At 39.0% G+C, this 14,556-nt stretch overlaps 1 protein-coding gene across 2 annotated transcripts in view; it reads right to left on the bottom strand.

Annotated features, from left to right (window-relative positions):
• Positions 1-5,764: 5,764 nt before the first annotated feature.
• RALB (RAS like proto-oncogene B) overlaps positions 5,765-14,556 on the bottom strand; it is a 41,233-nt gene continuing 32,441 nt past the window's right edge. For both annotated transcript variants that reach the window (XM_006920997.3, XM_006920998.3), the window contains 3 exons: positions 14,032-14,240; positions 10,402-10,579; positions 5,765-7,540 (listed from right to left, as the gene is read on the bottom strand). In XM_006920997.3, coding sequence (XP_006921059.1) covers positions 7,421-7,540; positions 10,402-10,579; positions 14,032-14,240 — 507 coding nt within the window. In that variant the 3' untranslated portion in view covers positions 5,765-7,420. The remainder of the gene's footprint in view (positions 7,541-10,401; positions 10,580-14,031; positions 14,241-14,556) is intronic.

Here is a 14,556-nt window from a genome sequence, read left to right on the forward strand (position 1 = left end):
GATGAACTGCATGAGAAAAGGCATAGAGTGACTGGGAAAAGTGCTTTGCAAAGTAGAAATGTTAACAATCACCTTATGAAGCAGCTATAACCATCTCCATTGTACAGATGTACCCATGTCACAGAGATAACATGGGGCACAGCCAAAATTCAAATGCAGGTGTGTCTGGTTCCAAGGCCTGGGCAAACTCCCTGCTACCAAGTCTGGAGACTGCTTGGGAAGAATGAGAGTGCTGTACTTCAAGGGCGTGGAATAAGAGGACTTCCGATGTCCAGATGGAGTGAGGTCACTGGCGCTTTAACAGGAGCATCTCCAGAATTCGTAGAGAGAACAGGTTTGGAGTAATAGTTGGGTGTGCGTGTGTGTGTGCGTGCGCACGCGGGGGTGATCTTAAAGCTGCATTTTCATAGCATTGATGCACCATGACTGTAACTTAGGTTGCATGCTTATCTGAGGCGGTTCCACCAATTGCTTTCAATGCTGCTAAATCATTTGTACTTACTTCCGTAGACAGTGGGCAGGGGCACAATCTGGGGGGTGCCTTAAGCCAGCTGCTAAGGTGAAGTACATACGGGTGGACTGAAACAGGGTGAGGGCCAAGTGGAAAGAACGCCATGACCACCGGACCACCAAAGACTTGTTACCCTCTAAGTGTGTGAGGTCAGGAAGAAAAATAGGACTGAAGGAGAAGCGGAGAGTTAAAAGTAAAACTTGAAAACTCCTACACTTTGGAGGCTACTGAGAAGGAAGGAGAACCAGGAAACATCACTAAAAAGAACAGAGCAGAAAAGAACAGGAAGGCCAGCTCAACAACACGGAAGCTAAGATGGGGAGCATCAAGGCAAGACAGCAAATATCTACTTCTATCATGGCAGGAGGCTCACACAGGTGTGGACCGAGAAAATATATCAGGCTTCAAATCTGGGTTTGGAGAAATGCATCCTTGCCAGACTTTCTAAGATAACAACTCTATCTCATTTCACTTTGCCTCTTGGTTGCCTCTTGGTACAGTTCCTTAAAAGACAGCTAGCACTTTGTAAAAAAAAAAAAAAAATCTTTAATTAAGTTCTTCATCAAGGCTATAATATTTTACATTTGAACATTTTAATTCAATTTATCGAATACTTAAGATCTAACAATAAGCCAAAAATGATATGAGGCCCAGAGACAGGATTAAAGAGCACGAGGTCTCCGGACACACAGATCAATGGAACAGAAGGAGGCAAGAATATACAATGAGGTAAAGACAGTCTATTCAATAAACTGTATGAGGAAAACTGGACAGACTCATGCAAAATAATGAAACTAGACCACCTTCTTACACGATATACAAGAATAAATGCAAATGGTATCGAAGACTTAAATGTAAGGCCCGTGACCATAAAACTCCTAAAAGAAAACATAGGCAGTAAACTTTCTGACATTGCTCTTAGTAATATTTTTTCTGATATGTCACCTCAGGCCAGGGAAATGAAAGAATAAATAAATGGGACTACATCAAACTAAAAATGCTTTACATAGCAAAAGAAACCATCAAAAAAACGAAAAGACAACCTACTAAGTAGAACAATTGCCAATGATACATCCAGTAAGGGGTTACTAATCAAAATATATAAGGAACTCATAACACTTAACACCACAAAAATGATTAAAAAATTAGCAAAGAACCTGAATAGATGTTTCTCCAAAGAGGACATACAGATGGCCAACAGACATACGAAAAGACACTCAATGTCACTAATCATCAGGGAATGCAAATTAAAACCACAATGAGGTATCATCTCACACCTGTCAGAATGGCCATCATCAATAAATCAAAAAACAAGTGTTGGTGAGGAGGCAGAGAAATGGGAACCCCCGTGCACTGTTGATAGGATTGCAAATTATTACAGCCACTATGAAAAACAGTACAAACATTCCTCAAAAAATTAAAAGTAGAACTATCTTTTTACCCAGCAATCTCACTTCTGAGTATTTAGCCAAAGAAATCCAAAACACTAATTCAAAAAGATATATGCACCCCTATGTTTGTTGCAGCATTATTTACAATAGCCAAGATACGAAAACAACCTAAGTGCCCATCAATAGACAACTGGATAAAGAAATTGTGGTACATACATACAATGGAATATTACTCCGCCATAAAAAAGTATGATATCCTACCATTTGCAACGACATGGATGGACTTGAAAGGTATTATGCTAAGTGAAATAAGGCAGACAGAAAAAGACATATACCATATGATCTCACTTATACGTGGAATCTAAAGGACAATATAAACAAACAAAACAGAAATAGACTCATAGATGCAGGGAACTAGCTGACGGTTACCAGATGGGAGAAGGGGTAGGAGGCAGGATGTAGCTGAGGTTACCAGATGGGAGAAGGGGTAGGAGGCAGGATGAAAATAGTGAAAGGTTTAAGAGGTACAAATTGGTAGTTACAAAATGGTCACAGAGTGGTAAAGCAAAGCATAGGGAATATAGTCAATAATACAGTAATAACTATGTATAGTGTGAGGTGTGTACTAGACTAGTCAGGGGGATCACTTTGTAAATTATATAAGTGTCTAACCACTATGCTGTACACCTCAAACTAATATAATATTGAATGTCAAATGAAGCTGAAAAGTTTTCAAAAAGGGGAGTAGGCGAAGGAGATTAAGAGGTTCAAATTTCCAGATATAAAACAAATAAGTCATGGAGATGGGGTGTACAACAGGGAATATAGTTAATAATATTGTGATAGTGTTATATGGTGTCAGATGGTTGTTGGGCTTATCGTGGTGATTACTTCTTTAAGTATATAAATGTTAAATAACTATGAAACTAACATAATATTGTATGCTAGCTATATTTTAATAAAAATCTTTTTAAAATTTCAATGATAAAATTTTAGATTAAAAAAGTTCTAAATATCAAAATTAAAGAGCACACAATCTCTGAGCTCACAGGGCTCACTGCTGCTTACATGATAAGAGGGATGACGAGCACACAGAGAAGCAGCAAGTAACTATGTGAGGGGTTGATAAGGAATGTTAAAGAAAGCCACAAAGAAGTGGACGTGACAGGAACTCGCAGTGAGGAGGCATGGAGAAGAGGGGAAGATGGGGAGAGAACAGAGGAAGGCTGAGGGCAGCTAGTACGGTAAATCTGGGTGGTATTCTGTAGCTACAAGACATTTAGGGTAAAGAGATGATCAGATAATCAAAATAACACCAGTTTCAACAGCAACAATAGATGCTTGAAGACAATGAAGCAAAGCCTCCCAAGAGCTAAGAGAAAATTATACTGAACCCAGAATTCTATTCCAAGCCAAACTAGCAATTAAAGGCAGAAATAATAATACTGCCATACATTCTAAGAGACTCTGAAAGTTAACCTACCACTAGTGCACCCTTCCTGAAAATGTACTCCAGCAAAATGAGGGTTAAAAAAACAAAAAAGTAAGATGTGAGACTCAGGAAATGGAATAACCTGACTCTTCAATAAAAACAAAAGCAGTACAGAAGTTGTGCAGAAGACCCAGAAAGCATTCAGTCCAAATTAGATCAGGCGATTGATGAGCTCTAAGTAGGATGTCTTCAGAAGAATGAAAGCAGATCCCAAGCAACAGAAAGAAAAAGAAAATGGCATCAGGGAAAAGAACACATAACTATTCACTCGACAAGAAAAATGCAATCATATTGGGAAAAATGTGAAAAAGTGAGGGACGCTGCATAGAAAATAGTCTAAAGATGAAGCCAGCTAAAACGTGGTGTGACTCTGTAGAAGAGCCCACTAGATGAGACACAAGGAAGGGATGCTCTCCTTTGTGTGGTGACGCCATAACTGTGGCGTGAAGAGGTGCACTAACCACGAGGCACTTGGCTCAGTGACAAAGTCATACTGACATACGTCATGACAATCAAAGTTTCATGTTGTTGATGGTATTCGACTTTCAGAATTAATCTCTAGATAAAGTAGGAAGGCTTGAATTACAGTCACAGAATTCATGTCATCTGCCTTGGTAATGTAGAAGTACAAGGTGTAACAGAGAAGGAAGAGTTGACAAAAGGTGGGAGGTGAGATCAAGAGACAATGGGCAGGAGTGTGATATTCTCACCTTTCAGAGTGCGGAGCCAGAAGGTACTGTCAAGAGTCGATCAAATAATAAACAGAAGTTCAAATATATAGTTTTAAAGGTGTGACAATCACAAAGAGAAGAATTAAAAAGAGATACTATTGTCAAAAATGGGGATGGCAGGGAGGGGAATGAGTGAGCTAAATCTTCATCTACTACAGCAAGTCATTACTGGGAACGTCTGAGGTCGAAAGTCAAGAAATAACAGCATAAAGGTAGTATTAGAAATACAGGAGTATCTAATGAATGGTCTGAGAATAGAAATGGTTAAACACGACTTTTGAGGAATAGGGCTGAGGTAGGGAAAAGCAAGACTAAAGAGCTTCCATTACAAGACTACTGACAGTTAGGAATTTTAAAGCATGTGCAGCTACAATTTTTATTAAATAATTTAATAAAATTTTAAAATAAAAACATCAAGGTCAAGGTTGACTACTATAACATTAACTGTATATATTAGTATCTGTCTGCCATTAATGCGTATCCACTGCTAAGCTTCTACAGTATTTTATTATAATGTCACATCTAGACCAGCAGAGGTGAATTTTATATTTCAATTGTCATTTACATTTATATATACTTCACCTAATCTAAAATATATATTTTTTTCCACATTTTTATGTCATTGAACTCAGGATGGATTCACTTAATTAAGAGGAGTTTTTTTTAGTGGTATATAAATTATGATGTCGCCTTATTATCAATGGTGTCTTAGATCTGATGAAATAGGATACTTGTAGAAAATAACATACTTAGTTATTTTTCCCCTAACTCACTTTGTGAAATGAGAGACTGTGACATCTCCTTCTACTACTCTGCCCGCCTCACACATTACACTCCAGCCACAGTTGGTCTTTAGGATCTTTTCCTGAACACCTTAGGGAGGGCCTTGGACCAGCTGTTCCCTGGCCCAGATGCCCTGCCCCGTCCCCAACTGGCTCCTCCAGGCCATGAAGTCCCAGCTTAAATGTCACTCGCTTGAAAGAGCTTGCTGACTACCCACTGAAAGTGGCCCTCCTGCCCAAAAACGTCTCCTATCATGTCACCCAGTTTTATTTTCAGCAAAGGACTTCCCCCGATATTTTCATTTATTGGTTTTTCTTCATGAAAGCATTAGCTCCAAGAGAATAAAGATCTTGCCTACCTTATTCGACACCGTACCCCAGCACCTAGAATGGAGCCTGACACCAAGTAGGTGCTCACCTATTTCTAGGACGAGGACTTCAGAAAAATAACGCTAGGCTATGGACACAACAGCTCATCACTTAACAAATAATTATGTTTCAAATTTATAAATAACATTGCTTCCTTATTCCTCTATGGAAAAGAATCTCATGTATAAATTTTTCTATTAGGAAAATCCATTTCTGATTGCTGTTCAGTTAAATATGACTTTAGGCATATACTAATAATATATACCGAGAATAATTTCCACAGCATGAAACAATTCATACCATCTTTAATTTATTTGTACATATTCCAAACCTACCTACTCTTGACCAGAACTGACATCAAACAGGTGGCAAACTAGGATAAAAAGAACTCAGTCGTTTCAAAAATTCAAGAGTGTGCTTACCTTCAACTTTTTCAATTTTAAGAAGGGTTGTCATCTCCATCTCCCAAAGGAAAGATGAAGTTCAAATTACTGTTTATACTTATAATTTTATTTCCCACCACCCAATTCAAAGAATTGAAATAGTTTGTCTATTGCCAAACATCAAACAAGAACAATAATGAATAACTTACTGTTAATTTCTTTAATACTTGCATTTTACATACATGACAGAAGGATAAAATAAAAAGGCTGAAATCCTGAAAAAGTATATTTGTTTGCTTTTTTTTATTCAAAAGCCCATGATTCTTTGGGAGGTGACACAAGGTTGTTTTCCAGTCAGATCATAATTTCTACAATTTCTATAGTGACCATAAATCCGAAAGGCTCCTGCTCTCTCCATCCCAATTCACTTTTGGCACCAATATGTAAAATGTCACTTCTGAAAAATGGGGAAAAAATGTGAATACTGGGTTTTATCACAGTACTCTTTTCCTGATGGATAATTTTCTAATTGCTGAATTTAGAATACTGATTGATTCAAGAAAGATTAACAATATCTCATCAATAAAAACCTTTTCCTACCTAACTATATGGCTGTCTTAGAAAAAAAAAAATATATCAGAAATAGTAGCCAGTTCTCAGAGATAAAGGGACGATGGCTTGTCCTTCCCCAGTTCTTCTAATTTTAAATTTAGAGTTACTCAGCAATTCTATGAGAGGTAGCAGGACGTGTGGCATAGGGGCTGGCTTCATGATTTTAGAATGCAATTTTAAATCATCATATCCTCCAGGAGAACTCATGTTACACTCAAAGAAAGAAAAGAAGCGGCTACTCTCCATCTCCGCGCAGACAGAAGCTGATCAGGAGCACAGAATGTGCTGCTTCCTGGTTAAGGAAAGACGGGCCTAACCACAGGACTGGCAATTAGGAGAAGATTGAGCCAAAGAATTAAAAAATCTGATTAGAAAAATGTGTCATTTATAAAGTATACTACTCTTGAATCTTCACTTAGTCTATTACGAAGAAGCTCCCACGCAAAAATCAGGTTGCTACAGAAGGAAAATAACCAACACACAGACTATCATTGGCCAATATTTAAATACAAAGAATGCAACTTTCATTTTTCATATGTGAGAAGGATTTATACACTTGGTGTTGACCTGTTTGGCCCAATTCAAAATTTTTTTTCAGCTATGCTTCAGATCCACTGGATATTGCCAAGAAACGTATCCCCAAAAATCTTCTGAATTTGTCAGTGTCATTAGAGTTTAATAGATTTTTCTGAGTGCTACCATTAAGCTCAGAAGGGTTGGGGGAACCTTACCCCACCCCTTCTCCCAAAACCTAATAAAGTAAGACATGTGTATTTCAAAACAAAAGATGCTAATGTTATGAAACTGGAGTGGGGGGAGATGCTATAACAGTCCTCTTTCATTTTAATGAACACTGGACTACCTCCTACCTCTAGCACTATATACGCTTTTAAACTTCTAGAAGGGAGAAAGGGAAGAATGAAGGAGACGTGAACTCCGAAACCTCCTGACAAAGTCGCCGGCCCACTGCGAGGTCAAGGGAATACTTCTTCTGCCAGCCACTAATTCACAAATATTTTTCCCCATTTAAAGAAGTCTGCATGAATGAGGTTAGGAGAGCAGGGAACACACCAAGAAGTAGACCAGAGTCTTCTCGTAGTGACCCCGCCCCATGTCTTTAGCTGCGATCGACTTCATTCATCTTGACAGTCACAGTAAGCAACACCTCTCTTTAAAACTTTTCTTGTTCTTGCTGCTTTTCTTGCCATTTTTGTCCTTGTTTTCTGACATCTTCTTTGCTCTGATTTCTCTCATTAGATCAAAGAATACCTGGGGCGAGGAGGAAGGGAGGAAAAGAAGGGGGAGGAAAAAGCCATTTAATGATTTAATGAAGCAGTCAGACTAAGCATAAAGACAAACTTATTCTTACGAACCACATGCCATCAAAAACAAAAGGTCTAGAATAAATAAGAATTAACATTAAAAACATATTCTAATTCTACCAAATAAACATCTCTGCTCAGATCATACAACTAGTCAACCTAAGGACCAGTCAGTTACTACTAGTCATACCGTTACTACCATTCAACAGCTTACTTCAAATAAAATCTCTTCTACTGGTAAGTGTGACGAAGGATAAAGCAGCACAAAACAGAGCTGCAAGGTTGCGATATTTACAAATATTGAGAATAACAAATAGTAATCAGACTTTCTAGCATTTCCAGCCACCAGAAAAGGAAAAAATGATATCAGTACCTGTACCTTATTTAATCCTTATAATGACCCTATCAAGGTAGGAACATCGTTATGCATGACAGCGTTCCTAGCATAATTCCACAAGAGCAGACTTAGGAACACAGTTGGAGGGGAGAGAAAGAGGGGAGGATGAACCATAACAAATGAGGCTCCTGCACTATGAAACTGGTGCCATGCGGGGAGAGACAAGTACTGGCACGCTTCCCCTACCCATGTATATTCCTACCCTAGTTCTCAGGAACGCCCCCTCCTCCATTCTTTGCGATATCAGCTAGAGGGAACTTTATCAAGAACTGACGAGACTTGTCCTTTGAATGCCAGTGTTACTGAGATAGGGATTATCATTTGTCACAATAATTTGGGTTTTGCCCTCTGCTACCAGCAATCGTGCCAAAGTACTGACTATACCCGAGCAGACAAAATATGCTTCCTACAAAGAAACATTTGAGATTTCTCCTAGAGAATGACGAAGATTTGAGTGTAGGCTTTTATCTTTGGACTTTCACACAAAACCACAAGCTCCTTTTATTTTCATAGACATACCTTCTTAGTAGAAAGCAAAATCGAGCTTTCTGAGTGTGGGACTTCACAAGTACTTACCACCAGCTCAGAGCACAGAAAAGGACGCCCGGCAACCTGGATCAGGCTAACCTACGCACCTCTTTTCTCCAGCCTCTCAGAAAAGCACCCCACCCATGACAACAACAGTGAAAAGATTCAAATGTTACAGGTTTTTCTTTTTGTTCTAACAGCAAAAGGCAGGAGGAGGGGCACGCAATGCATCCAACTTAAAATGATGACAGAGTTGTTCACAGGCCGATCTTATCAACAACCTCCTTTCAAGTAAATTGTTTACAAGTGAATACAATGCTGCCAGTCATAAGTTTCTGCTGGTTCCTGTTTGGCAGGTCAAGCTGGTCCAGTGGAGGAAGGGAAGACGACAAGCTGCTGTGCAACAGCCCCCCTCCCCACCACCCACCCTTCCCACCAAAAAAACACACGTCGACAGTTCCATGGTGAGAAAGCCTTCGTGATTCTTTTTAAATGAAGTATATGTCTGGAATTCCTGTGTGTTTTCTATAGCTAGGAAACGATTTGATAGAGATTTGGAATGGCATAATAATCAACATTAAGAGTTGAGATAACAGTAAAAAGAAAAAGTGTCTGACAGGTGAACATACTTCACATTGCAGACTACAACCAAACAAACTTATGCTATAGGTGCTGCCAACGTGCTTCTAGAGGTAACTCCATCAACATAACATTCTATATACCAATGTACCTCTCTACCTTTCAAGCTAAAGTAAAACTTGGCTACAAATCTCTCCTTCTTCAGGTAAGCAGTAAAGGAGAATTTTTTCTCCATAAGAAAAAGAAACATAGGAAGCGATTTGGGGGATTCAGATACTGATGCTACAGAGCAGACAAATCACTGCTTAGCTGCCAAAGTGAAACGTGTTTAGATTTTACAAGAGCATGAATCATAAGTAAGCGCTGATGAACAAGGGGAAGGCACAGGGAGAGCCTCATCTTTTAAGTTGTCTATTTTAGTTGTGTGATAACCACTTTGAACCTAATTTAAAAAAAAAAAAAAAGGCCTAACAATTGCAATCACTGGCAGACAGATTTTCAAATTGTCAGTGTTCATCATCATCAAGGTCATCCTTTCATTAGCTTCAGAGATTTGAATGAGAAAGTACACTGGGGTTTGGTAAGGGAGAGAAAAGAAATCCCTACAGAGTTGATTCCTGAGGGCAAATACAATTGACAGATTCCGTTATAAAGACAGAACACCTTGGCTCTGCCTGTGGATGGTAAGGTGAAAAGAATAAATCAACTAATAACTCAGTGAGAGAAAAATCAAGACACATGTTGTTTCTTTGGGGACCTCCCAAGAAGCAGCCGGCACAACGAGCCCCTCGCCTGCAGAACAAAAGGCTATGGAGAGAGCATAGGGATGCTACAGTATGTCCTCGCTTGACACCGTGGATATGTTCTGCGACTCAGTACACCAAAGAAACAAATGTTACCATAGGCTAATTGAAATAAACAAGAGTTAAGTTCCCATGTCATCCTAGCAATGTTATAACAGGAGACACTGAACAAAATGACTTATCTGAGGACCCGCTGTACTTAGTGTCCACCCTTCCAGCACAGGCTTCGCAACCCAATAGCCTCATCTCATCCTACATCCACGGGCTGTGCCAGCACCAATAAGCATGCTCCAAAAAGGTCGTGACAGAGTGAAAAACTCTGGGTTATTTACAGTCAGGGTCAAATCCTCCCAGAACCTCTCATCATAATGACGTGGACATCTGGAAAAATTAGTCCTCCTCTAGTTTCCATAAATGATTCCCTTAAAAACAAACAGATGTGATGCTTAGGTCCTGCCGTTTCTCAAGTGTGTTTCCAAGAAACACAAAGAGCACGCCCACCTTGTCCACGTTGGCCCGAGTCTTGGCCGATGTCTCCACATACTGCACGCCCCACTCCTCCGCTTTACTCCGGGCCTCCTCCACCGGCACCTGCCTCCGCTCCTCCAGGTCCGATTTGTTTCCCACCACCAGCAATGGAATCTTATCTTCTTCAGCTTTAACACGGAGGATCTGTTCCCTAAGGTGTTACATCAAAAATAAAGCCATTTTTAAAAAAAGGCTTTCCAAAGGCAGAAGAAGAAATTGCTACACTTCGGGCTTATCCCAAGGATGCAGTCCCTAGATCCTGTCACAAACTAGATAAGGTTTTCAAAGTCTGGTTCTCCAAATGACCGATGTGCTCATTACAAATGCAGATTTCTGGGCCCCACAGTAGTGCTACAGAAATAAATGCCTGGGAGGGCGTCCAGGATTCTGCATTTCAACAGGGTCCCTAATTTTTGCTTAGGCAAAAAAAGAAAAGAAAAAGAAAAAAACTTGGGGACCTCTAGGATCAAAACAAGCTGAAGTATCTTCATACATAAAATGCTAAATAACGCCCCTGAAAAAAATGGTATGATCTCTTTGTGAGAATAAAAGCTGTGAAACCTAGTGTTTTTTCATATGGAGGTTAGCAGTCTATTAGTAGATCATGAAATCAATTTAGCAGGTCGCAACCAGTAATTTTTTTCCCTCACTGAAATAGAATAGAAAAGAAACATCAGAGGGAACCTCTAGGAGGAAAGGTAAGTAGGGTTTTGTGAAACTTCTGTTTCGATTATATTTACATATGTATAGGCTCCTGCCTCCTCCTACCCCAGTTTCCATTTAGACACAGTAACTGTTATAAGCCACAGAATGCGGACAGTTATGTCAGGCAGTAATTGCATTTCATGTACATTATTTTTCTACTACAAAGTGAAAATGAAATATTGCAAGACCTATGGAAAAATACTTCAAAAGCATCTTCTCTAAAAGAAGTTACCCACAGCATGTTAAATTTTACCTCTAGTAAAAATGATCAGCTATATAAGTTATTAATCAAAACCAAATATTAAAAATAATCAAATACTCTACTTGCACTATTTTGATCAGGTAGGGATATTTCTACTTCTACATTCCAATACATTAAAAAAGAGACCCCTCCCATCCCTTCAAAAATGTATTTTGTGGAGATTTGCACTGATTTTTATATGACATAGGATAACTTTTCGTAACAATAAAAATCTTTAAAAATTTTTTCCATACAGTCAATTAAAGTACCGGAAATCAAATATTTTAAGAAAAATGAAAAAGACACAAGTAGATGCTTGAAAATTGCCTCTAAGCAGCTTTGCTGTCCCCTACATTTCAACAGGGGTCAAAGAGCATGCTCCCTTTAGAAGTTATGTGATTCATCAATATAAACTATAGACAATAACTGATAGCTTTCTGGCTCATTAGCCTTGCAGAGGCACGTAAAATAATCTCATTCATAAATATACTGATCCAAAAATGAGAGTACCAAGTTCTGTCTCTTGTAATAAAACAATTTCTCTAGTTTGTAGACTATATCCAGGAAAAGTATCAAGATAGAGTGTATATTGGACGTGGTTTCATAGTGTAGAGGATAGCATGTCTGCTTTACACACAGAAGGTTCTGGGTTCGTGCCCCAGTGGAGCCACGGTCCATGGTCTATAGCCATGCCACCCTAAATAAAAGCCCGAAGTCTGATCTTGGAAACTAAGCAGGGTCGGGCCTGGTTAGTACTTGGATGGGAGACCACCTAGGAAGACTAGGTGCTGTAGGCATAAATAATAATAATAAATAATTTAAAAAAAGAAAACTAAAAAAAAAAGTGTATTAACATTTTGCTTAATGTCAGGATCTTTACATTTGGAAGATAAACACAGAAATGCTGTTTTAAAAATGCTACCAGACGTAAAGTGACTGAGCTTAACCACAAAAACTCAGAAAATCCACCTCCATTCTTCTGATTCCAATGACATGCGAAACCTGGGCAGCTCTGAGATTTTTATTTAAATGTCGGAGTTCAAGTTAGAAAAACACACTTCCCTTCCTTTTTCTTTTAGGTAGTCGTCTATCCTTTTTCTTCAAAGGATCTCTCTTCTCTCATAACAACCAAAACCCTTCTCCCAAGATGAGATGAGACCCTGCTCCAACTCTGTGGGAATGCATGAACATGATCTGTGTGCGTGTGTGGTGATCCGGGAAGACAGGCCAAGGGTGGTACCACCAATTCTCAGAAGATGACTCTTCTACTGCCCAGCATTTCCTTTCTCGGTGAGTCAAAAGGCAGCAGAAAATCAAAAGGCGCAGGACAAGGAAGAAAATTAGTAGTGTGTGCATCTGTCCTGTTTTATTTCAAGGAGGCATAAAAACAGAATTATGCAGCTGCAAACGATTATGAATCCATAGGCTATATCCACATATAGAAACCTCTAGGTATGTCGGAGAAGTCTAAAATTATGAGGACTTCTCATAAGGAGCCCTAGTGATTTGACTGATCGCCATGGCACATGGCACACACCCTATAGTTCCAGAGAACTGAGTTACTCAACCTTCGAAGTCTTGCAACTATAAAAGCCTAACAACTGAGGCACGGTCTATTACTTTCCACTCGCTCTACTGGTTTACCATGAGGCCTGCCTCCCTGGCCCACTGATGCTTCCTTCCAAATCTTAGGAGGATATTTAGCTTCCTCATTTTCTTCTTCAATTGACCACCTTAATTTCTGACAAACTTGCTAAAGAATGAAAAAAATTACTGTGTTTTTTCTCCCCTTTTTAAGTTCCTGTTAGACTCTAGATCTGGTTCTTAAAATAAAAAGTCATCTGGACAGATCTGTTCCTGTTAGAATTCCCATAAGAATTACACCTAACAGCTCACTATTTCCTTATAACAAAATAAACTTAAGGTATCTTTACCCCATTTTCAAATGAATTATAGCAGTGAATATTGCACTCAGTATGGAAGGACCATGTGACCAGGCTGTGAGAAGGTCTGGGGATACAACACAATGAAGGGTGGCCACAGCTCCTGCCCTTATGGAATTTACAGTCTAGAGCACCATTTCATTTCATCAACTAACGAGTACATCTTCAGATAAAAAAAAAACAACAACAACAGAATCTCTACTACTCGGTAAACTTGCCCAGGGTCACAAAACTGTTAAGTGGCAGGGCAGGGATTCAAACCCAGGTCTGTATGATTTCAAAGTTGGGTTCTTTCCATCTTATGGTAGCAGCAAACGGTCACTCTGACTCACATTTTTCACTCTGCTGACGATATAGATCAAAACAAATCAAACTTGTTACTTTTCAAGCAAAATTATAAAAAAGGTAGATAGTTGACTCTTATCAATCACTGTCTCTCAGGATTTATATCGTTTATGTCGTTTTAAAACAAAACAACAGGTTCTGACTATGTGGAATGGCTTTGTTCCCTTTAGGAACAATAGAATCTTAAGATAATTTATATTCGGAAATGTGCCAAGATTCAAAAAGCCCCAGAAAATTCTTTGAACAGATTCTTCCTAATTCCAAGCTCAACCATCTATGACTGTGCTCAGCCCCAAAATTCATTCTAAGCCTAAGACATATGAAAGGAAGGCAAAAGCTTCCTGGAGGCTGGAGGCTATTCAAACACACCTGAATTCGGCAGTTGCAGTAAATGATTCATGTTCTGTGATCGAGAACACGAGGAGAAAACCTTCCCCACTACGAAAGTAGTTGTCGCGAATGGCTGCGTAGTCCTCTTGCCCAGCAGTGTCCAGAATATCTATCTGGACTTCTTCCCCATCGAGAACTACTTTCTTTCTGTAGCTGTCAGCTTTGGTAGGTTCATAGTCTTCCACAAACTGCGGAAATAAACAACATTAGCAGTAATTAACAAAGTTTTAAGGGAAATAATATCTGCCAAAAAATAATTATTGGTATACAAGTACGTTGCCTACTTTGCCAAATGAGTATTACTGAGTGCCTTTAATTATCATGCTATATGTAAGGCACTATAAAATAAAAATAACTCCTTATATAACACTTCTTTATTGCTCTCAGTTCTACCATTTTTTATTTTCTTTTTAAACAAGAGCAGACATTCCCATTTTACAGATGAGAAAACCAAGCATAGAGCAGAACACTAAGCAATACTGTTGTTAGCAAAAAATTACAAAG

This window comes from Pteropus alecto, unplaced genomic scaffold, assembly GCF_000325575.1.
Source record: "Pteropus alecto unplaced genomic scaffold, ASM32557v1 scaffold3, whole genome shotgun sequence".
Taxonomy (NCBI): Eukaryota; Metazoa; Chordata; class Mammalia; order Chiroptera; family Pteropodidae; genus Pteropus; species Pteropus alecto.